Genomic DNA, 24,376 nt, shown 5'->3' with positions numbered 1-24,376 from the left:
TTTGGGTATAGCCCATCAACAATGTTGTGGTAGTTTCAAGTGAACAGGGAAGGAACTCCGCCATACACATACATGCATCCATTCTCCTCTCATTCATTTTTTAATTAATTTTTATTGGAGTATAGTCACTTTACAGTGTCATGTTAGTTTCTACTGTACAGCAAAATGAATCAGCCATACATATACATGTATCCCCTCCCTTTTGGACTTCCTTCCCATTCAAGTCACCATAGTGCATTAAGTAGAGTTCCCTGTGCTCCACAATATGTTCTCATTAGTTATCTATTTTATGCATGCATACTAAGTCGCTTTAGTCATGCCCAACTCTTTGCGACACTACGGACTGTAGCCCACCCACCAGGCTCATCTGTCCATGGGATTCTCCAGGCAATAATACTGGAGTGGGTTACCATGCCCTTCTCCAAGGGATCTTCCCAACCCAGGGATGGAATCTATGTCTCGTGTCTCCTGCATTGGCAGGCAGGTTCTTTACCACAGCACCACTTGGAAAGCCATCTATTTTATACATAGCATCAATAGTGTATATATGTCAATCTCAATTTCCCAATTCCTCCCATTACCACCACCACTCTCATTAATTATTTTTAAAGAGCTTATGTGGTTCAAGTCATTATTCTAGGTTCTACAGGGAATATACTTAGCTTTATTGTCCCCCCCAGTTTTTAGAGATAGATCACAGAGGCACAATCCTAATTTGAGGCAGAACAGACCATATGTCAGAGGAGGCAGGCATGTGTGGCAGCCACCATCGAGTGTCTACCCCACAGCCATTCCTAGCTGGTAGTTTTTATCTGCCAGCGTAACCTCTGGGCCTCTCCAGCACCAGGGTGAATCCTAGTCTAAGCTGATCAAGGTCACTGAGTTCCCTCGCCAGGGTCTAGTTAAGGAAGCAGCAGATGATGCTAATTATGCAAATGAGAGGTGAGGTAAAGTCGGCTGGATGGGGGTTGGTGGGAAGATGTTCTTGGAAGAATTTCCTTGCTCTTAAAAAAAGGAACACTGGGAAACAATTTTCTTTTTTGAAACTGTAACATTATTTTGTGAGCACATAACACTTGAAGTTGCTGCAGTTATCTTGTGACCACAAGGGAACCGACATGAGGACAAAAGCAAACATTCCAAGCCTAACAGAACAGAAAGATATAAAGACCCTGGGTCCTTGATAGGATGTTGAGCACCTCAATTGACGAGTCAGTCCTGAAACTTCTCTCCATAGTGCATTTTTCATTATGTGAGATTCTAAACCTTTTATTGTTTGGGGGCATTTTGAGTTGGGTCTTCATCGCTTCCTGCCAAAAGTATCAATGTTCTAATATAAAAGCCTTATGCAATAGTTCATGGAAACTTTTAGCAAGATAATAATAAAAATATTAAGACCTTTTTAAAAATTGTGTAATCCCTTTGGGACTTCCCTGGTGGTCCAGTGGCTAAGACTCTGTGCTCCCAATGCAGGGGGCCTGGGTTTGATGCCAGGTCAGGAAACTAGATGCCACATGCTGCAACTAAGAGTGTGCATGCCACAACTGAAAAGATCCCGTGTGCCACAACCAAGACCCACCACAGCCAAATAAATAAGTACTAATAAAATAAAATGGTATACTCCCCTTCGGAGTGCAAGCACTGGCCTGGGAGAGTAAAGATTCCAGGCCTCCCTTCCTTACTTTGGTTTTTGCCTGCAGTGCCTGGTCAACCAAACTGATCCGCTGCTTCTTTTCAGTCTTCCCAGGAGTTCTGGGTGAACTTAAGCTGTAAATTGAAAGCACACAGCGAATATCTGCAGGCCTGAAAAAACGTCCTTCCCTTTTACGTGCAGCAGGGAATGGAGACATAGCCTAATCTGTGGAGATCAGGTAGAAGATCTGGGTATCTTCTGATACAGAAGAGCAAGGAGGCCCCTCTGGAAGGAGCATCTCCCTCCAGGAAGCCCAGCCAGAAGGAGCCAGGGCAGTCCTAAATCTTGCGGGGCCTGAGGTGCTTTGAGCTGCCCTTTGAGACAAAGGGGTGGTAGCGGGGGACAAGAACCCTGGTTCTTAGCACGAGAACCAGGCCAGACTCTAGGGGCTCCAGGGTGTGAATAGGGGTCACTTGACCAGTTGTTTCCTTGTGTTGGGGGGCCCTTGGGTCCTTGAGAGGAGAAAGCCTGAGAGGCTTTTTCGAATTCTCTGGCCCACTTGGTTTCTTCTGCTCTCCCCTCCTGCTCCCCTCTCTACCCCACCCTCATCTTCTCTCTCCACTTCCATTTCTCCCTCCCCTCCCCCTTCCCCATCTCATTTCCTCCCTCAAGTCCCTTCCCTCTGCTCAGGCGTCAACACAGTTGTGTGCAGCGGAAAGAATCCGCCTGGAGACTGAGACAGCGTCTAACGGCAGCTGGTCAGCCCTCAACAGCTGGGAGACCCACGGGCTCGAAAGCTCAGGCCCAGCCAGACTCAGCCAACAGATGAGCGCCTGCGTGGCCTGCAGGCAGAGGGCAGGCAGGGCAGTTTGTAGGGCATCAAACTCTTTGAACTTGTCTGTTCAGCTGCCACCTTGCCTCTCCCTGCAGGAGGTGAGGGACATGGACGGCAGAGTGTCATGATTGCAGAAAAGTCTCCTGGTGGCTGGCCTGAGGAGCCGTGTGCTGGCCCATCTCACACACATGCATGTGCTCAAGAAATTCTTATCAGACACAGTCTCTTATAAGAGAGCTGCAGAATCAAGTGGAGACCAGGATGCGAAGCCCAGGTTCTATTCTGATAAGCGGTGTGACTAACTCTGCGGCTGCTCCTTCTCGGTCACACTTACTCAGGAGCCAGAGCCACTGCTTTGTACTGAAACGACATCGAAGACAACAGAACTGACTCTCGAGAAAGAAGGTCATGGACATCATGGCACTTCACCCCTGAACACTCCTGCAGGCACCTCCTAAGAACTAGAACATTCTCTTACACAACCAATTCCTGTCTTCACATCTAAAAACAGGAGTAGTCATTCCATAGCATATAATCTACACAAATTTCTCCAGTAGCCTTTTTCTTCTTCAAATCCAGGATCCAATTTAAGTTTGAACAGTGAGTTTAGTTGTTATATCTCTTAGTTTCTTGTCTAGAACAATCTTGTACGTACTATAGTGGGCTGAATGGTGCCCCTCCCCCTCCAAACAAGATATGTCCACATCCCAGAACCAGTGAATATGACCTTGGGAAAAGGATCTTTACCAGATCAGCTGGGCTTCCCAGGCGGCTCAGTGGTAAAGAATCCATCTGCCTGCCAATGCAGGAGACACAGGAGATGCAAGTTTGATCCCTGGGTTGGGAAGATCCCCTGGAGGAGGAAATGGCAACCCACTCCAGTATTCTTGCCTGGGAAATCCCATGGACAGAGGAGCCTGGTGGGTTACAGTCCGTGGGGTCACCGTGTCAGACGTGACTGAGCACACACGCATGAGGAATGAAATAAGATTAGTTAAGACCTGTGAGATCATGCTGGGTTACCTAGGTCCCCAAATTCAGTGACACATGTCTTTATAGGAGGGAGAGGAAGACACAGACACAGAGGAGGGGAAGGCCATGTGAAGGCAGAGGTCAGAGCTCTCAGCGGCAGTCAAGGAACGCCTGGAGCCGCGGGAAGCTGGAAGAGGGAAGGAAGGATTCTCCCCTAGGGCCTTTGGGAGTAAATCTTACCAACATCTTGATTTCCAGTCTCCAGAACGGTGAAAGAATCAGTTTTTATTGTTTAAAACCACCACCACATTTGTGGTAATTTCTTATGACATCTCTAGAAAACTAACACACACACTTTTCTTGGAATCATCTTATAGAATGTCCCAAATCTGAAATTGTCTCCAGATTGACCTTTTAAAGTCATAAACCTGATCAAATCATTTGCCTGCTTAAAACCCTCCAATGTCTTTTAATTGCATTTAAAGCAAGCTAGAGGGGAGAAGGAAATGGAAACCCACGCCAGTTCTCTTGCCTGGAAAATCCCTTGGACAGAGGAGCCTGGTGGGCTCCTGACACCAGGACTGAGCTACTGACCCACACACACAAAATTAAAGAGATACTTGATGGTGCAAGGGTACACTTTATCTACTCTCCCATCTCCTGCAGGAAGCAGGATGGGGCAGGCAGCACCTGGGAGACAGGATGGCTCGACAGCCCCCCAATCCCTTCTGGAAGTCTTGGGGCCTCAGTGCCTGCAACAGCTGGCCTTGAGCAAATAAAAGACTAAGTTGTTTACTGTAAAAAAAAAATAATAATAATAACAAAGTGAGCTAGAGGGAGAGGGAAATGGCAACCCACTCCAGTATTCTTACCTGGAAAATCCCATGGACAGAGGAGCCTGGTAGGCTGCAGTCCATGGGGTCTTGAAGTGAAGAGTCGGACACGAATGAGCAACTTCACTTTCACTTTTCACTTTCCTGCATTGGAGAAAGAAATGGCAACCCACTCCAGTGTTCTTGCCTGGAGAATCCCATGGAGAGAGGAGCCTGATGGGCTGCCGTCTATGGGGTCGCACAGAGTCGGACACGACTGAAGCGACTTAGCAGCAGCATACACATATGTAAAAGAAAAGAAATTTGCACCCTTAACATACACAAACTACAAATGTAAAATATTAGATAATCAAAAAGGAACACTCTAAAGCACAGGGAACTCTATATTCTATAATGATCTAAATGGGAAAATAATTTGAAAAAGAATAGATATGTGTATATGTATAACTGAATCACTGCTGTACATCTTAAACTAACACAACATTGTAAATCAACTACACTCCAATATAAAATGAAAATCAAGTTAAAAAAAAAAAAAAGAAAACAAAAAGGGTCAGCTGGAGAGACTTCCCTGCTTAAGAATCTGCCTTCCAATGCAGGGGGACACAGGTTCGATCCCTGGTCATGGAATTAAGATCCTACATGCTGTGGGGCAACTAATCCTTCACTCCACAACTACTGCGCCCCTGTGCTCTAGAACCCAAGCACCAAACTAGAGAAGTCCTCACCACAATAAAGACACAGCGCAGCCCAAACAAACAAACAAACCAACTACAAACGTTTCCCCCCGATTTAAAAAGCCCAAAGTGGTCTGAGTCCTCCTCACTCTTCTTAACTCACATTTCTTTTTCTCCTCCTCACCCATCTCATTCCAGCCTCACTTTTCTGCAGTTCCTCAAATATGCCAAGTTCATCCCAGACTTATCCTTGTCCAAGTGGCAACCCAATACAATTCTTCATCTTTGAATCCTGGGTCAGGGGAAAACAATTATGAAGGACATTACTGGGATCATGGTGGGGAGGGCAACTATGAATAAGGGACCATATATTAGATGATATTGTATCAATGTGAAATTTCCTGGATGGGTTAATAGTATTGTGGGTGTGTAGGAAAATGTTCTTATGAGATGCATGCTGAAGTATTTAGGGGCGAAATATAACTGGAACTTCCTTTCAAAGGAATTGTGGGAAAATATTAACAATTGCTAACTGTTATAACCTGGGAAAATGGTATTGCGTGCGTGCTCATTCATGTCTGACTCTTTGCGATTCCCAAAGGACTAGAGCTGGCCAGGATCCTCTGTCCCGGGAATTTTCCAGGCAAGAATACCAGAGTGGGTTGCCATTTCCTACTCCAGGAGATCTGCCTGACCCAGGGGTTGAACCTGAGTCTCCTGCATCTCCTGCATTGGCAGGTGGATCCTTTACCACTGTGTCACCTTGGAAGCCCTTAGCATCCTGTGGCCATAAGCTGCTCTCTTGTTCTCCAGTTGACAGGTAGCTGGTTGGAAGGTTCAGGCAGATGGATGGAGAAGCAATTTTACCATGCGGGCAGGCCTGGAGATAATGAACAGAGTGGAGGATGGTGGCAAGTGGGGAGTTGAGGACCAACTTAGCCTCCTTCCCTGGCTTTTGGCTTCTGGGGGTGCAGAAGAGGTTCCTAGAGCCCAGGGGAAGAATGAAATCAGGGCTCGGGACCCCTAATACCAGTGATGATATTTTAATTTACACACTCTTGGATAACTCTCATCTTTAAAAAGGAGGTGATAAATAGTTTTGGAGCATCCTCCAAATTTCAATGTTCCTGAGCTTTTAGTGTTAAACTCAATAAGCCTGGATGGTTCAGACTGCAGACATGTCATTCTAGCATCTGGCCAGAAGGTGGCAGCAACACACCTCTCTATTTTCCAGACTCCACAACCGTGTGAAATATTTTTTTCAGGCGCCTCTGGGTTCCCTTCAGTTGAACCAACAGTTGTTTGACTTATATCCTGTACTAGACACTAGGGACACGAAAGTGAATGAAATTTGATTGCTGCCCTCAAATATTGTATTGTCAGGGAGCAGGAAAGTCAGACATATAAACAGATTCAGTTCAGTTCAGTCGCTCAGTCGTGTCCCATGCGACTCTTTGCGACCCCATGAATTGCAGCACGCCAGGCCTCCCTGTCCATCACCAACTCTCAGAGTTTACCAAAACCCATGTCCATCGAGTCGGTGATGCCATCCAGCCATCTCATCCTCTGTCGTCCCCTTCTCCTCCTGCCCCGAATCCTTCCTAGCATTAGGGTCTTTTCCAATGAGTCAACTCTTCGCATGAGGTGGCCAAAGTATTGGAGTTTCAGCTTCAACATCAATCCTTCCAATGAACACCCAGGACTGATCTCCTTTAGGATGGACTGGTTTTGGATCTCCTTGCAGTCTCAAAAGTCTTCTCCAACACCACAATTCAAAAGCATCAACTCTTCGGCACTCAACTTTCTTCACCATCCAACTCTCACATCCATACATGACCACTGGAAAAACCATAGCCTTGACTAGATGGACCTTTGTGGACAAAGTAACGTCTCTGCTTTTAAATATGCTATCTAGGTTGGTCATAACCTTCCTTCCAAGGAGTAAGCGTCTTTTAATTTCATGGCTGCAATCACCATCTGCAGTGATTTTGGAGCCCCAAAAAATAAAGTCTGACACTGTTTCCACTGTTTCCCCATCTATTTCCCATGAAGTGATGGGACCAGATGCCATGATCTTAGTTTTCTGAATGTTGAGCTTTAAGCCAACTTTTTCACTCTCCTCTGTCACTTTCATAGAGAGGCTCTTTAGTTCTTCTTTGCTTTCTGCCATAAGGGTGGTGTCATCTGCATATCTGCGGTTATTGATATTTCTCCCAGCTATCTTGATTCCAGCTTGTGTTTCTTCCAGCCCAGCATTTCTCATGATGTACTCTGCATATAAGTTAAATAAGCAGGGTGACAATATACAGCCTTGACATACTCCTTTTCCTATTTGGAACCAGTCTGTTGTTCCCTGTCCAGGTCTAACTGTTGCTTCCTGACCTGCATACAGGTTTCTCAAGAGACAGGTCAGATGGTCTAGTATTCCCATCTCTTTCAGAATTTTCCATAGTTTATTGTGATCCACACAGCCAAAGGCTTTAGCATAGTCAATAAAGCAGGAATAGATGTTTTTCTGGAACTCTCTTGCTTTTTCGATGATCCAGCTGATGTTGGCAGTTTGATCTCTGGTTCCTCTGCCTTTTCTAAAACCAACTTGAACATCTGGAAGTTCACGGTTCACGTATTGCTGAAGCCTGGCTTGGAGAATTTTGAGAATTACTTTACTAGCGTGTGAGATGAGTGCAGTTGTGCGGTAGTTTGAGCATTCTTTGGCATTGCCTTTCTTTGGGATTGGAATGAAAACTGACCTTTTCCAGTCCTGTGGCCACTGCTGAGTTTTCCGGATTTGCTGGCATATTGAGTGCAGCACTTTCACAGCATCATCTTTTAGGATTTGAAATAGCTCAACTGGAATTCCATCACCTGCACTAGCTTTGTTCGTAGTGATGCTTCCTAAGGCCCACTTGACTTCACATTCCAGGATGTCTGGCTCTAGGTGAGTAATCACACCATCATGATTATCTGGGTCATGAATATCTTTTTTGTACAGTTCTTCTGTGTATTTTTGCCACCTCTTCTTAATATCTTCTGCTTCTGTTAGGTCCCTACCATTTCTGTCCTTTATCGAGCCCATCTTTGCATGAAATGTTCCCTTGATATCTCTAATTTTCTTGAAGAGATCTCTAGTCTTTCCCAATCTCTTGTTTTCCTCTATTTCTTTGCATTGATCACTGAGGAAGGCTTTCTTATCTCTCCTTGCTATTCTTTGGAACTCTGCATTCAGATGGGAATATCTTTCCTTTTCTCCTTTGCTTTTCGCTTCTCTTCTTTTGTAAGTCCTCCTCAGACAGCCATTTTGCTTTTTTGCATTTCTTTTCCATGGGGATGGTCTTGATCCCTGTCTCCTGTACAATGTTACGAACCCATAGTTCATCAGGCACTCTGTCTATCAGATCTAGCCCCTTAAATCTATTTGTCACTTCCACTGTATAATCATAAGGGATTTGATTTAGGTCATACCTGAATGGTCTAGTGGTTTTCCCTACTTTCTTCAATTTAAGTCTGAATTTGGCAATAAGCAGTTCATGATCTGAGCCACAGTCGGCTGGCTCCTGGTCTTGTTTTTGCTGACTGTATAGAGCTTCTCCATCTTTGCCTGCAAAGAATATAATCAATCTGATTTCAGTGTTGACCATCTGGTGATGTCCACGTGTAGAGTCTTCTCTTGTGTTGTTGGAAGAGGGTGTTTGCTATTACCAGTGCATTCTCTTGGCAAAACTCTATTAGCCTTTGTCCTGCTTCATTCTGTACTCCAAGGCCAAATTTGCCTGTTACGCCAGGTGTTTCTTGACTTCCTACTTTTGCATTCCAGCCCCCTATAATGAAAAGGACATCTTTTTTGGGTGTTAGTTCTAAAAGGTCTTGTAGGTCTTCATAGAACCATTCATGTTCAGCTTCTTCAGCGTTACTGGTCGGGACATAGACTTGGATTACCGTGATATTGAATGGTTTGCCTTGGAAACAAACAGAGATCATTCTGTTGTTTTTGAGATTGCATCCAAGTACTGCATTTCAGACTCTTGTTGACCATGACGGCTACTCCATTTCTTCTAAGGGATTCCTGCCCACAGTAGTAGATATAATGGTCATCTGAGTCAAATTCACCCATTCCAGATTACTAGTTTACTATTAGTAGCTCTGTGACCTTGGGCAAGAGGCTTAACCTCTCCATGCTTCAATTTCCTCAACTCAAAAATGGGAATAGTATCAGTACAATAATGTCATAGCATTATTGTGAGGATTAAAAGTGATAATGCGTAGACTGCTTAGCATAGTGCTTGGCGCATAGAAAATGAATTGTGGGCTTCAGAAGACTTGAGAGTCCCTTGGACAGCAAGGAGAGCAAACCAGTCAATCCCCAAAGAAATCAACCGTGAGTATTCACTGGAAGGACCGATGCTGAAGCTGAAGCTCCAGTACTTTGGCCACCTGATACGAAGAGCCGACTCGTTGGAAATTACTCTGACACTGGGAAAGATTGAGGGCAGGAGAAGAAGGGATGGCAGAGGATGAGATGGTTGGATGGCATCACTGACTCAGTGAACATGAGTTTGAGCTAATTCTGGGAGATAGTGAAGGACAGGGAAGCCTGGCATGCTGCAGTCCATGGGGTCGCAAAGAGTCAGACACGACTTAGCAACTGAACCACAACAGCGAGAGAAGTGATGAGATGGGAAAGATACCCAGGATGCTCCCTAACTGGGAGGAGTGGAGCTCCAAAATGGAGATCATGGGGAAAGGATTCCACTTTGGTGGAGCCACTCTGTCAATGGGGATCCTGAAGTTGGACCAGCCTGGGAGAGCCCACTTGGAATGGAGCTGGACTCCTTTTGGCCGGGGCTCGTCTTGCTCTCGCATGCCCAGAACACAGAACTCCAGCAGGCCCTGAACAACCAGGATGTGTCTTCCTGGAGAGGGAGCCATAATCGGCTCACTGTACAACCTCAGCCCAGCAATTATGTCCCTCTGAGCCTCAGTTCTGTACCACCTCAGAGAGGCAATTCTGTCCCTCTGAGCCTCAATTCTGTACAACCTCAGACAGGCAATTCTGTCCCTTTGAGCCTCAGTTCCTACCTAAGTGATGGGGTGGGGATCATAGGAACCAAGGGATGGTGCCAAGCTCCACATGTGGGACACTGTGGAGAGTCAGCTGTACAGTCAGCCAATTCAGGGACAGCAGGGCTTTGCATCTAGGGCTGTAAAGATGAAGAAAGCAGGAAGGCAAGGAGATCTGGGGGAGAACACTGAAATTTCCTAGGATGCGGAAAGGAGGTTGAGCCAATCGTAGACCTTGAGGGGCAGGGAGACCCCAGTGGACACTCAGATACAACTAATGAGGGTTGTGTCATTGCTCCTGTGTGCCTGTTTGCTCTCTGTCACGTAGGAGGGGGAAAGGCATTCAACAATGTTGAGCAGCTACTATGAGCCTCACAACATGCTAATTGCTTCATGTACAATACCTACAATACCTCAATTAGATCTCATGACACCTCTGCAAGAAAGGTATCATCATTCCTGTTTTACAGATGAAAAAAATGGAAGCTCAGAGAGGACATGTAACTTGCCCAGGGTCACACAGCTAGTAAGTGCCTGGTCTGGTGACCTGATCTCTTCTTCCATGACCTTTCCCTTCATTCCACCTTAGCCTTAGCTGCCCACTCCCTTTGAAACACCCTGGGAATCTTATCCATAAATGTCCCAGCTCCAGAATCTCGAATTCACGCATCCTGCTCTCTGAAAACAGCATCCTACCCTCTCAGTGCCTCTTTCAACCCCTTTATACTGTGACTGTTCTTTGGTCTCGCCTGAAAGTCCAGCTGTGGACCTCTTTACTCTCCCAATACCCCACCTTCTCTTGCCTACACACCCTTCCTCATCCAGCTTTGAGTCCATGGCCTGTCATTTAGAAGCTCTCTTGCCAGTAACCTAAACTTCATTGCATACCTGCCTTGCAAACCTCTGAATACATCCAGCTGTCTGTTCTGAGTCTTCACCAGAGCCGCCAAGGACAGCAGAAGGAGGAGGGGTATTAACACTGGCTAATTCTTATACAGCATGTATTACGTGCCAAGCACTAAGTGCTTCACATACTGGAATCCATTTACTTTTCCAGCTCTAGGGGGTTGAGGTACCATTATTATCATCTTCACTGATGGATAAAGAAAATGGGGTGGACAGAGGTTAAATCACTCAAGCAAACTCAAAGCATACAGCTAATTAGGTTGAGGAGCCATGATCAAACCCATGCAGCCAGTCTGTCCAGTGTCCGTGTTGTAATCAGTGCGTATTTGCCCAGGGCACTGAGGTTACCCTTTCCTCCTTCCATCAGCCAGGAAGTACTGGGCTCCTGCCACCCTTGTCCCCACCCCACTGCTCTTAGTGGGGACAATCCAAAGGAAGTCCAGAATCTTCCTCACTGTATTTGGGGGCTGACAATATCCCTCTAGAGATTTGTAATAGTAGTACTAGTAGTAGTAAAATTAGCTTAAAATTTCAGCCTTTATTATATGCATTCTAAGTATTTTATATGTATTTATGTAACCCTCCCAACAACACTGAGGTGGAAGCCACAGTTATCCCCCTTTGGCTGGAGCTCATGAGAGGACATATTACAATAATGAGCCTATATTTGTACAGCAGAGTGTTGGAATCAGATGGGAAGTGCGGTGGCTCTGGACTAGAGCCCTGGTTCTTAGCCGTGACACTTTTCTACCTTTCTTCGGCCCCCAGACCTCCTAGGCGCCACTCTTTCTGAGTGTGGGGGAGTAGTCTTCTCCGAGTTGCCAGCAGGCCTGGTTCCCAAACCCAGGTCAGACCCTGGCCTAACAGCTCCCAGGCCCTGCCGAGGTGGCTCTGCTTCCCTCTACTCTGAGGCTTCTGGGTGGTGAGCTGGGAGCTGAAGCAGGGGAGGGGAGGGGAACCCCACCGGTAACTCCTCAGGCCAGCCCCTGAGTCTGCCAGCAGTTCCCTAAAGAGGTAAAGCCTGAGCTGGTCCTCCCCAGGACCTACCCCTCTGCAAGAAGCACCAGCTCAGACTCCCAGTCCGCTCTGAGGACAGCAGACAGGGGCGGGGCGGGGCCTAGGATGGAGTGGATAGGGCTCCAATGGCAGCTGGGGGTCAGAGCTCAGGGCTGCAACAGAAAGTACCACGGCTTCCCGGTCCCCTCCTCATTCTTATCAGGCCCCCCAGCCCTAGCCCAGGCAGGATCCTACCCCTCCCCACTTTCAAGACCAGCCCTGGTTCATCCATCCCGTCTCCTCTCTCCCTTCCTCCCTCTTCCCATTCCCCTGGCAACCAAACCAGACACATCAAGGAGAAGGACCTGGCAGCTGTGCAGGGAGAGACTAATAGCCCGGAAGGAAGGAGGGGCCTGGAGAGGAGCCAGAGGCAGCAGGGATAGGAGCGGGAGGGCGTTGGCCCATCTCGGAGGCCATACAAAGGGGGGAGGCTCCTCTGCCCTGCAGTGCAGAGGAGATGGCCAGCCAGGAAGCCGCCCTCCTTGTCCAAGATCCAGCCCGGAGTCCCAGACCTGATTCCCCAGACGCCCAGCTCTAGACCTCCAGGCCAGTCTTACGCAGACCTGTCCTTACTGGAGAGCCCTGGAGTCCCCGGCAGCAGCAGCCCCATAGCTCCTGGCAAGCCCAAAGGCCTCAGCACCCGGCTCCTGCAGACCACCCACGCTGCCTCTGTCTGCTCCTGAGCAGCCCGTGCCTGCGTTCTGGAAGCCATTGACATGGAAAGGCCAGACATCAGCCTCCCCACTAGCTGTGCAGTGGGGAAGGGTATGAAGGGATGCGTGGCTGTGTGTGTCTAACGTGTGCACATAAGTATACGGTGCTATTATGCTTCTGCATCTGTTTGTGTGCACAGGCGTGCAGCTCTGTTCTGGGCCTTTTTCTCCTCATCCCTGAACCGGTGGGGATGGGCACCTCCTCTTTCCTCTTCTCTACCCATCCAGCCCCGCCCATTGCTGGGTACCTGGGGCTCCTCAATACTGGAAATGGTCCATCTCTCAGGCTTGGCAGCAGCTGCCGCCCCTCAGCCCCCTCCCCTTCCTACCTCAGGAATGGCCCTGGTTACTGTAAGGCCATGACTGAGCAGCGGTTGGTAGGGGGGAGGGAGAAGCCAGTAAAGACAGACAGCACACACTGGCTCACTGAGCTCGGCCTCTGGCAGGGCACAGACGTCTGGAGTTGGACCCAGAACTGGGACTCTCTGCCTCCCCTGATGTGCCCACCTTGTTGGGGCCTGGGGTGGATTTGGGATCTGTGTCTTTAAGGGTGAGACATCAGCAGGCAACCCCCTGGCCAAGTGTCCAGGGGAGGGGGAGGGGAAGAAGCCAGTCCATTAGCAGCAGAGCTGGCGCCAGGCAGCAACCCTGCCCAGAGCCCTGGGGATTATGGAGAGACCAGCCCTCCCTCACCCACCCCGGCTGCCTCTGCGCTCCTGTCCCCCAGATCTCCCTGGGTGTGGTGACAGAAGGGTGAGCTGACAGCAGTTGAAAGTGAAGCCTTCAGGGGACATGTGGAGTCACAGCCTCTGAGGCCTAAGCCAGGCCGATTCTCCATCACCTGGGCCACCTCCTCCCTACTCATGTGAAGCCTGCCCTTAAACCTCCTGTCCTCCTATCCCCCTACTGTGACCAGCTCTGTCAGCCAGGGACCCCCAGTTCAAGTGAGGCCCTCCCATCCTAGACTCCAGCTCTGGATGCTTGCTAGAAGTCACTGGCCCTCAACCCCCTGCCTGTCTGTGGCCTGTGGTCGCCATCCCTGCTTCCTTCCCGGCCAGCAACAGGGGGAATCAAGTGGGTCAGGCGCCAGCACCACGGAGGGAGGGAGAGGCACTCCCGCTGCTCCGCAGGGGTGGGGCGTCCCCCTCCCCACATAGCCCCACCGTCAGGCCAGTGGGAGGAGCAGCCCAGGCCCCCCCCCTGAACCCGCAGGCCTATAAATCCGCCTCGCAGCGGTCTGCGGCTCCTTCCCCGCGCCCGGACCAGCTCTGCCGGCGGTGACTGCCCATCCTCGGCCGCCATGAGCCACCCGTCGGGCCTCCGGTCCAGCGTCAGTTCCACCTCCTACCGCCGCACCTTCGGGCCACCGCCCTCACTGTCCCCGGGGGCCTTCTCCTATTCGTCCAGCTCCCGCTTCTCGAGCAGCCGCCTGCTGGGCTCGGCGTCCCCCGGCTCCTCCGTGCGCCTGGGCAGCTTCCGCGGTCCCCGGGCGGGCACGGGCGCCCTCCTGCGCCTGCCCTCGGAGCGCCTCGACTTTTCCATGGCCGAGGCGCTCAACCAGGAGTTCCTAGCCACGCGCAGCAACGAGAAGCAGGAGCTGCAGGAGCTCAACGACCGCTTCGCCAATTTCATCGAGAAGGTACGCTTCCTGGAGCAGCAGAACGCGGCCCTGCGCGGGGAGCTGAGCCAGGCCCGGGGCCAGGAGCCGGCGCGCGCCGACCAGCTGTGCCAGCAGGAGCTGCGTGAGCTGCGGAGGGAGCTGGAGCTGCTGGGCCGGGAGCGCGACCGGGTGCAGGTGGAGCGCGACGGGCTGGCGGAGGACCTGGCAGCGCTCAAGCAGAGGTCAGAGGGCAGGGCCAGGGAGGGGCGGCGACCGTCGAGGCTGCCGCCGGGAGGGAAGAGCCGCCCACCCCCCACGCCTTGTCCACCTGGGCATGTGCAGGCAGCACCCTCGCTGGCGGGCACCCCACCACCACCACCACTTTGCTGAGTCTCAGGGGAGGTGAGGGAGGGGGAATTACTATGTCTCCTCCGTGTACAAAAGGGCCCCACCCCAGCTTCCAGCCGCTTACAGAGGAAATGGGGCAAGTCCATCAGGCAGCCCGAAGACCCCTCCCCAGAGGCTGCAGTAGCAGCTCTGATCCAGATCCTGGTGGTCGCGGTCTGCAAGCTGGGCGGTGACCCCGGAGCTCAGTTTCTGCACACTCTTCCCACCAGGTTGGAGGAAGAGACTCGCAAGAGGGAGGATGCGGAGCACAACCTCGTGCTTTTCCGTAAGGTGAGCTTGGTCTCCCCATCGCCACCCCCACCCACCGCCTGCATATCCAGGGTGGCATATGTAGGCAAAGGGAGGCGACCAGAAGCCCCCAGAGACAGACAGGGAGGGCCAGGCTCTTCCTCGACCTAAGCAACCCCTCCCTGTTCTCGAACCCCCACTGTCACCCCCTCTAGGACGTGGACGATGCCACCCTGTCCCGCCTGGAGCTAGAGCGCAAGATTGAATCTCTGATGGATGAGATTGAGTTCCTCAAGAAGCTGCACGAGGAGGTGGGTGGACCCAGGTGTTAGGTGCGACTTCAGAGGTTGAGGGTGGTCTCTTTGGAGCTGGGGGACAAGCTCATGAAAAGAGTGGCGGGTGGAGCGTTGGAAAAGAAATGAGATTCACTGAGTAGACGCGGGCCCTCCCTCCACCCCCTCTACAGGTGGTTAGACTCACACCCCTGCGCCACCTGGTGGCTAGAAGCGGAGGTGCACCCCTGTAACCTGGCCGATGACAGTACCCGCGGGGCGCGGGCAGTGCAGGCCTGAGCGCGCTGCGCTCCCTGGCGCCCCCTTCTGTTCATTCAAATGTTTCATCTCTTTTTTGGGCGCCAACTGCGCGGCCCGCGTGGGTTCTGCGCGGTGAACTCGGCATCTTACCCTGGGCGACAGGAGCTGAGAGACCTGCAGCTGAGCGTGGAGAGCCAGCAAGTGCAGCACGTCGAGGTGGAGGCGACCGTGAAGCCCGAGCTGACAGCGGCGCTGAGGGACATCCGAGCCCAGTACGAGAGCATCGCGGCGAAGAACCTGCAGGAGGCAGAAGAGTGGTACAAGTCCAAGGTGCGGGGGCACTGGGGGGTGGGGAGTTGGGGAGGGCCTGGAAGGGTGGGGCGCTGGTAGGGGAAGGGCCCATCTGGCCCCCTCACGCCCGGGTTGCCACCCTCGCCGCAGTACGCGGACCTGTCGGACGCCGCCAACCGGAACCATGAGGCCCTGCGTCAGGCTAAGCAGGAGATGAATGAGTCCCGACGCCAGATCCAGAGCCTGACGTGCGAGGTGGACGGGCTTCGCGGCACGGTGAGGACCAGGCTGCGCGCTCGGACCCCGGGGGTAGAGGACGAAGGCTGTGCTCCCTACTGACCCCCTCTTCACCCGCCTCCCCAGAACGAGGCGCTGCTCAGACAGCTGCGGGAGCTGGAGGAGCAGTTTGCCCTGGAGGCCGGCGGGTACCAGGCGGGCGCCGCGCGGCTTGAGGAGGAGCTGCGGCAGCTCAAGGAGGAGATGGCGCGACACCTGCGAGAGTACCAGGAGCTTCTCAACGTCAAGATGGCCCTGGACATCGAGATCGCCACCTACAGGAAGCTGCTGGAGGGCGAGGAGAGCCGGTGAGGGGCGGGTGGGGCGTGGTCGGGTTGCGTAGGGGTGGGGGAGAGGCGGGTGGAAGGCCAGGGTCTCCCCCAACCCCACGCCGAGGAGCTGACTACAGGTTTCGTCCCCAGGATTTCCGTGCCAGTCCATTCCTTTGCATCCTTGAGTATAAAGACGACTGGTGAGTCTTCTGCGTCTGACTTCCAACCTGTCTGTCCCCTTGTCCATTTCTACCCTGACTGGACCCTTGCTATGGCTCTGCTCAGGGATTGATTCTTGCCTGAGTCCTAGTCTGTCCTCGCCCCTGATCCTCGGGCCCTGACCCTCCCCACCCCTCTCCTCCCAAAGAGATAATTCAGTTCAGTTTAGTCGCTCAGTCGTGTCCGACTCTTTGCGACCCCAAAGAGATATAGGGGCTTGGATATCCCAAGACTCCTCCCTTCAACCTCTCATCCTGCCTTTTCCAGTACCTGAGGTGGAGCCTACCCAGGAAACCCACAGCCGGAAGATGGTTCTGATCAGGACCATTGAGACCCGGGATGGGGAGGTGAGATGGTCCACTTGAGCCCAGGACCCCATCATTTCCCATAGTATTTCTGAGCCCCAGCCTGGTGTAAGTAATCTTCAGGTGTTTGTGGGTGAGTGATTCTTGGGGTGAGAGTGAGACAGGGAGATGGAGGTGGATGTTCAGATGGGAGCCTCAACTGGTTGAGAGGGAGGGGGTACACCTTGCCACAAAGGAGCTAGAGGGAGGGTGGTGCTGAGTGGGTTGTGCCCCTCACATGCCTCACCCCCCAGCAGGTGGTGACAGAGTCTCAGAAGGAGCAGCACAGTGAGCTGGACAAGTCTTCTCCTCAGAGCTACTGAACTGATGAAAGCTCCCTGCCCTGCCCTAGGCCTCTAAGGCCAAATCTTAACACCAGTCCGGAATTAGTCTCCTCCCCTCTGCATGTGTCCAGGGGATGGCGCCAGTCACCCCTTCCCTGGCCAGTGGCCAAGCCCTACCCAGCACTGTAGCTGCTCCTCTCCCTGCCTCTCCATGCCCACATAGGCATGATCCATATGTTCCCCACTTCTAGTCCTGCTAAGAGTCTCTATGTTCCCCATTTCTTGTCCTGGTAAAAGTCTGTATGTTCCCCCATTTCTCATTCTGGTAAGAAGCTGACCAACCCCAGGACGAGTCTATTCCTGCCGCAACCCCAAGGTTAGTGGGTGGGTCAGGGTCTGAGTTTCACTTTTAAATCAAATAAAACTGTTATCAAGGGAACCCTCTTCAGTGGTGATTATTTTGTAATGTACAAATATTTGGAATCACTGTTATATACCTGAATGTAATATGATACTGTAAGTTAGTTATATTTTGTTTTTTTTAAAAAATCATGGAATTGTAAAGAAAGAGAGAAAACTCCCCAGTGCACTTGTGTTTGTGTTATGGGATCATCCATGCAAAGGAGGCTCAGCACTATTTTCGCCTTGCCTCAAGTCATTTCTTCTCTGACTCTCACTATCTCGCATCTATGACTCCTGTCTGCCCTCCTGATTTTCCTCCTACCTCTCTGTCCATTCCTTCTCAACTTCCATTCCCCATCTGCAACCCTGAATGACCAAAGCAGAGCCCCTCATCTTGCTCTCCACTGTCTGCGGTCCTGTTCTTCCTTATGGATTCTCCACCATAGATGAAGATACCACTAAGACCTCCATTACCCAAATTACAGCTCACCTCATCTTATACCCTTTCTTTTCTTTACATACTCCAATTCTGTTAATTCTACTTCATAGCTGTTTCAAGTTTGTCTGGTTCTCCCTGTCCCCACTGCCACCCCACTGGTCCAGGCCACTCTCATCTCTTGCCTGGGTTACATTTTCTGCCTCAGTAGTCCTTTCCCCTGGCGTGGCCCTGCCACCCACATGAGCCTGTTCAACGCACTTAGCAAGCAGGGCAGATTCTGCTGCCATCACTCCTCCTCATGCTTGGAAGTATCTATTTCCATTCTGTCCTCCACTCCATTCCATCCTACCCTTGTCTTGAGGTCAAAATCCACTTCTGAATTTAGAATGATTTTCCTCACTCAATTATAGTGCGAGGTGCAGAGAGTAAGCCAGAGTCCCTGCTTCCAAGGAACTCACAGTCTGGGTGTGGGACATAGACAAATAAGCATTACAATTCAACCCTGTGATGAGTGATGTGACTGGGATAAGGAGATGGTGTTGAGGGAATATGAAGAAGAGCACATAATCCAGTCTTGGGGTAGAGATGGCTTCCCAAAGGAGGCACCATCACAATGAGCACAGGAGAACAAGTAGGAGTTATTCAGGTGAAGCAGGAAGAGGAGGGGGACTTTCTAGGTACATATGTTAGCCAGAAGATGAGAGAGAGAGAGTTTGGAAAGGAAAAGTAGTTCTATGTTGCTGAAATGAAGGCTGGAAAGGAAGGAATGGTGTCGAGGTTGGAAAGACGATGAGGGCCAAGTCACTGAGGGCCTTATATGACATATTAAGGCACTCAGAATTTATTCTAAGGAAAAAGGGAAGAAAAGGATTTAATGGTAAAGTATTTAGACTTGTATTTTAGAAAGATCACTCTGGCTGTGGGGTGCAGAAAGTTAGAAGGAGATGGAAGACCAGCTCAGAAGCTGTTGCAGTGAAATATGCAAGAGATGATTGTGGGCAAAGAGGTGGATAGATTTGAGAACTATCACCCTAAGGGGTGATTTTCAGTGTGAGAGAAAGGGAAATGGCAAAGGTGATCCAAGGTTTTAAAGGGAACAACCAGACAGATGGTGGGACCTTTCATAGAAACAGGGAAGATTGGTGTAAGGGAATGAGGGGGCCCTAGACAGCAAAATTAGTTTTGACTTATTGAGGGTGAGATGCTATGAAACAGCCAAGGGAAAGGGCTGGCAGGCAGTTGAGTCCACAGGTTTGGAGTTCAATTGTGATGGAATATTTTGAGATACTGAATCTATCAGGATGCTCTCGGCTACAAGTGACAATAACCTCATTTTTTAAGAAAAAGAAATTAAACATGTATCTCATGTAACCAGAAGCCAGAGGTAGGTGGGCTCTGAGGTTGGTTCAGTAGCTCATACAGTTAAATCCCCTACGTATGAACTTTCAAAGATGTGAATGTGCCAGCTGTTGTACTATACTCTGTACTTTTCAAGATACTGTACTGTAAGATTTAATGTTTCCTTTACTTGTTGTGTCTTTCATGTATTATTTGTGTGAAAAATGATCACAATAAACTGTGGAAAATTCTTAAAGAGATGGGAATACCAGACCATCTGACCTGTCTCTTGAGAAACCTATATGCAGGTCAGGAAGCAACAGTTAGAACTGGACATGGAACAACAGACTGGTTCCAAATAGGAAAAGGAGTACGTCAAGGCCGTATATTGTCACCCTGCTTATTTAACTTATATGCAGAGTACATCATGAGAAAGGCTGGGCTGGAAGAAACACAAGCTGGAATCAAGATTGCCAGGAGAAATATCAATAACTTCAGATATGCATATGACACCACCCTTATGGCAGAAAGCGCAGAACTAAAGAGCCTCTCTATGAAAGTGAAAGAGGAGAGTGAAAAAGTTGGCTTAAGGCTCAACGTTCAGAAAACTAAGATCATGGCATCTGGTCCCATCACTTCATGGGAAATAGATGGGGAAACAGTGGAAACAGTGTCAGACTTTATTTTTTGGGGCTCCAAAATCACTGCAGATGGTGATTGCAGCTATGAAATTAAAAGACGCTTACTCCTTGGAAGAAAGGTTATGACCAAACTAAATAGCATATTTAAAAGCAGAGACATTCCTTTGCCAACAAAGGTCTGTCTAGTCAAGGCTATGGTTTTTCCAGTGGTCATGTATGGATATGAGAGTTGGATGGTGAAGAAAGCTGAGTGCCGAAGAATTGATGCTTTTGAACTATGGTGTTGGAGAAGACTCTTGAGAGTCCCTTGGACTGCAAGAAGGTCCAAACAGTCCATCCTAAAGGAGATCAGTCCTGGGTGTTCATTGGAAGGACCGATGCTAAAGCTGAAACTCCAATACTTTGGCCACCTCATGCGAAGAGTTGACTCATTGGAAAAGACCCTGATGCTGGGAAGGATTGGGGGCAGGAGGAGAAGGGGATGACAGAGAATGAGATGGCTGGATGACATCACCGACTCGATGGACATGGGTTTGGGTAGATTCCAGGAGCTGGTGATGGACAGGGAGGCCTGGCATGCTGTAGTCCATGGGGTTGCAAAGAGTCGGACATGACTGTGTGACTGAACTGAACTGAACTGATACTACAGTACAATACAGCCAATTGTTTTAGTTGGGTGCCTAGGCTAACTTTGTTGGGCTTACAAACGAATCAGACTTAGGGATGCACTCTGTGGATGGGACTCCTTGGCATGTATGTAAGGGACTTACTATAAAGTCAAGGGCCCAGGCTCTGTCCATGGTTCTGCTCAGCCTTCCTCCTTGGGGGGCAGTTTCATCTTTGGGATGGTTCTCTTCATGGTCCAAAGCAGGGTGCCAGCAGCCACTGGGTGATGCTTCTGTTTTCACATCCAGTGAAGAAAAAAGAAAACCTTCCTCCCAGGTATGAGATTTAAGTCCTTTCCTTCAGGCTGTCTGGCAAGGATCGTTGGTATGTCTGCTCCTAGAGCAGTTAACAGTCACCAGGGAAAGCCACTCACTGACTTGGGCTAATCGTCTAATATGCATTTAATATGGAATGGATGCTGGGGATTAATCACAATATCTATTGCAAATATTGCAAGGTTCCCACCACTGTCACCCTTCACACACAGTCCTTATACCCCTTGCCTTCTCTCCTTTTCATTCAGTGGTATTTATAACATCAGAGGAGAAATATCACTGCAGAAAAGCAGACAAAAACTTTGGAGTTTCAAATGTTTAGATTTTCAAGTTAGCAACAATTCCAGTTTGGAAACTTTCACATCAAAGTCTGTGGCCTGAGTTTGTATTGGATAGAAGGAAGGTTTTGCGCTGAGGAGAAGGGCCTGGGGCCTCTCAGGTGTTCTACATGGAAGAAAAATGAAACCACTCAAGAACAGTGTATTGGGACTTCCTCAGTGGTCCAGTGGTTAAGAATCCTCCTACCTATGCAGGGGACCTGGGTTTGATCCCTGGTCCAGGAAAATCTCATGCGCTGTGGAGCAACTAAGTCCAAGCGCCACAACTACTGAGCCCACGTGTCCTAAAACCTGTGCTCAGCAACAAGAGAAGACACTGCATTGAGAAACCAGTGCGTTGCAAGAAAGAGGAGCCCTCACTTGCTGCAACTAGAGAAAGCCTGCGCTCAGCAGCAAAGACCCAGCACAGCTAAACATAAAATCTTAAAGAAAAGAATGGTGTATTACATGAGAAAAGAGAAGGGCCTTGGAGAGATGCATAGAGGAGCAGAGGAAGTGAATCTTAAGTACTAACTGGCAGAAACTGGAGAAGGCCTTAGGAAGCCACAGCAAGAGAGAATTTTCAGGAGGGAATGACTAGTCACATAGGAGGATGCTGGGGACACAGGTTAGCTAATAGCTAGGAAATTCCGGCTTATCGTCAAGGAAGATGTTAGACCTCCTGAGGGCAGCTTCAAGCCAGGATACGATCAGAGACAAAACATGGTCAGCTGAAGAGTGAATGAGAACCAAGGAAGGGAAGAGCAGACCATTCTCTCCTGAGATGTTTGACTGTTAGAAGAAAATAAACAGCTGGAGCCAAGAAAGATCTGTGTTTAAGAAGAGAAACTTTGAAGAAAGCAGAAACTACACCAATAATTTTCAAACTGCAGGTCATGAAATATTGTAATAAATATTTTGGGGTCAAGTCAAACATTTTAATAAAATAAAGAGAATAGAAAACTTTAGGGTATTGTGAATGTTTTATTTTCAATGTATTTATATATGTATGTTCTAGGTTTTCATGCAAAATACATTTTTTATCTTGGATTTTGGGTGAAAAATTGAAAAAGACAAGATTTGAATGCGTTTCAGTGCTGGGAGAATTAGAAAGAATCAATTTGTCGCAGATGGATCTAGCCACCTATTGAAATGGTACAACCTCAGACTTGGCTGTGACTGAAGAATTTGAGGGAAACTCAAAATCCAATTCTAATCAAGGGATCTGATGTTAACCTCAAGAAGACAGGGCTGGGATTTGATTGTAATTAAGAAAGATCATACTGCATTGATTTTATTGTACTTTGCTTGTTGGAAGAAGGGAGGTGGTTTTCATGTCATCTTGTAAGAAGGTCACCTCAAAAGTGAGAATGTGGCCACAGTTACTTAGCAGTTCCTAGAGGGAACTGGTTGTGGCTGGTGTGCTGGACCCCAGGTAGGTGCCCATGGTGGTGGTGGAATAATTCCTCAGGGGCCACCTGCGGGAGTAGGAAAGGGGGTTCAGTTATCTGATTTGGGAAGAATAGAGACTAACCCAGTATCTCAAGTAAAAGGGAGCTCATTGTGATGTTACACATGGAAATAAGGGGGACAAGAATTGCAGCTGCCTGGGGTGGAGTGGGAGTCACTTCACAGGACCGCAGCAACACGTATGTGACATGCGCTCTGCAGCCCCATCGGGCCTCACTGAGCGTGACAGGTGACAGGAAGCCACCTTGGTGGCAGGAGCACAAGGCTCCCCGACCCACAGTCCTACTGCTTCTGTTGCTGTCGTCACAAGGAGCACATGGCCCCACACTCTGCCCTGGCTCTTGCAGACTCATAGTCTCTTCTTACTCCGGGCTTCAATTGTCCTATAGCTTCCATGGCCTGATAGCAATGGTGCACTGACTTTTGGAGCTTCCTCTGTCTGGTTCTGCCCTCACTTCCTATCACAGAAGATATTCACTTTACCCACCTTGATAGGTTCATTGATGCTCTCCTTGCCCTCTACAAGACACAGTGAGAGATATCCAAAGGCCGATGGGCTTCTTGCGTCCTGTGCACTTCCATTCCCACGGGTAACAAATGTTGTTCAATGCATAACAAATGTCAGTTGTATTTGCTCCTAAACCTCTGACAATTATACTTGTCATAGAATCTCAGAGTTTAAGCAGAGTTATTTATTTTGTTAAAAATTTTTTTGATGTGAACTTATTTTAAAAAGTCTTTGAGCTTCCCAGATGGCTTAGTGGTAAAAGAATCTGCCTGCCAATGCAGGGGAGGTTGGTTTGATCCCTAGGTGGGGAAAGACCCCCTGGTGGAGGAAATGGCAACCCACTCCAGTATTCTTGTTTGGAAAATCTGATAGAGGAGCCTAATGGGCTACAGTTCATGAGGTTGCAAAGAGTTGGACAGACTGAGCAACTGAACACACACCCATTTTAGAAGTCTTTATTGAATTTGTTACAATATTGTTTCTGTTCTATGTTTTTTTGGCTGAGAGACATGTGGAATCTTATCTTCCTGACCAGGGATTGAGCCTGCACCCACCACACTGGAAGGTGAAGTCTTAACCACTGGATCACTGGGGAAGTCCCCAAACAACTATTTTTTAAGCTAATGAAAGAGTGTGAACAGAAAAATTTTTACTCACCAGATTGTATAGTGGCTAAGAATCTGCATTTAAATCTTGTGTCTTCTTACCAGTTCACCTTGGAAAAGATATCTGTTTGCCTCCATAGCCTCATCTGTAAAATGGAGACAATAATCATTTCCTAGGCTCGTCATGAAGATTAAATGAGATGATTTGTGCAGAACTGAGCGAACTTGGCCACAGCGTAGGCAGGAGAATGAGGTGACATGGTTCAGAATATGGCCTCCTGAAACTGCTTGCCTCAGGAGGGACCCGTGATAAATTATAAACCAGGGATCACAGTTCTAGTGATCCTTCAACAGTGTAAATGTCAAACATTTGTTTTTGTTTTCTGTTTCAAGGGGACAGCTTGAGCATGTGTTGCACACTTTTTCACACTGGGTTAATTCTTATTACTACTCTAACAAATTACCACAAACTTAGTGACTGAAAACAATAAATTTAGTATCTTACAGTGCTGAAGGTCAGAAGCCTAAAATGGGACAGATCCCTGTTCCTGCTAGAAGCTCTAGAGAAGCCTTTTCC

General features: G+C 49.1%; 1 protein-coding gene across 2 annotated transcripts; it reads left to right on the top strand.

Annotated features, from left to right (window-relative positions):
* Positions 1 to 13,974: 13,974 nt before the first annotated feature.
* On the top strand, positions 13,975 to 17,572 carry PRPH (peripherin). 2 transcript variants are annotated; one of them, XM_081596701.1, is made up of 9 exons: positions 13,975 to 14,525; positions 14,901 to 14,961; positions 15,135 to 15,230; positions 15,615 to 15,782; positions 15,894 to 16,019; positions 16,107 to 16,327; positions 16,442 to 16,491; positions 16,778 to 16,857; positions 17,112 to 17,572. In XM_081596701.1, the coding sequence occupies exons 1-9, from the start codon at positions 13,984 to 13,986 to the stop codon at positions 17,175 to 17,177; spliced, it is 1,410 nt and encodes a 469-aa protein (XP_081452827.1). In that variant the 5' UTR covers positions 13,975 to 13,983; the 3' UTR covers positions 17,178 to 17,572. The 2 variants fall into 2 exon arrangements, with proteins under 2 accessions (XP_081452827.1, XP_081452826.1); XM_081596700.1 differs by having other exon boundaries at positions 13,984 to 14,525; positions 17,109 to 17,572.
* The last annotated feature ends 6,804 nt before the right edge of the window (positions 17,573 to 24,376 follow it).

This window comes from Giraffa tippelskirchi, chromosome 4 (genome assembly GCF_054371585.1).
Source record: "Giraffa tippelskirchi isolate mGirTip1 chromosome 4, T2T-mGirTip1v1.2.pri, whole genome shotgun sequence".
NCBI classification, from domain to species: Eukaryota; Metazoa; Chordata; class Mammalia; order Artiodactyla; family Giraffidae; genus Giraffa; species Giraffa tippelskirchi.
Note: the sequence above shows the minus strand (reverse complement) of the source record. Positions and strands in the feature narration are given on the sequence as shown.

What these genes read in the sequence shown, in the direction of transcription:
- PRPH (XM_081596700.1), top strand. Translation starts at nt 13,984, where the DNA reads ATGAGCCACCCGTCGGGCCTCCGGTCCAGCGTCAGTTCCACCTCCTAC. An exon ending in CTGGCAGCGCTCAAGCAGAG is followed by an intron (nt 14,526 to 14,900) that starts GTCAGAGGGCAG and finishes TCTTCCCACCAG; the next exon opens with GTTGGAGGAAGAGACTCGCA. An exon ending in TTGAGACCCGGGATGGGGAG is followed by an intron (nt 16,858 to 17,108) that starts GTGAGATGGTCC and finishes CTCACCCCCCAG; the next exon opens with CAGGTGGTGACAGAGTCTCA.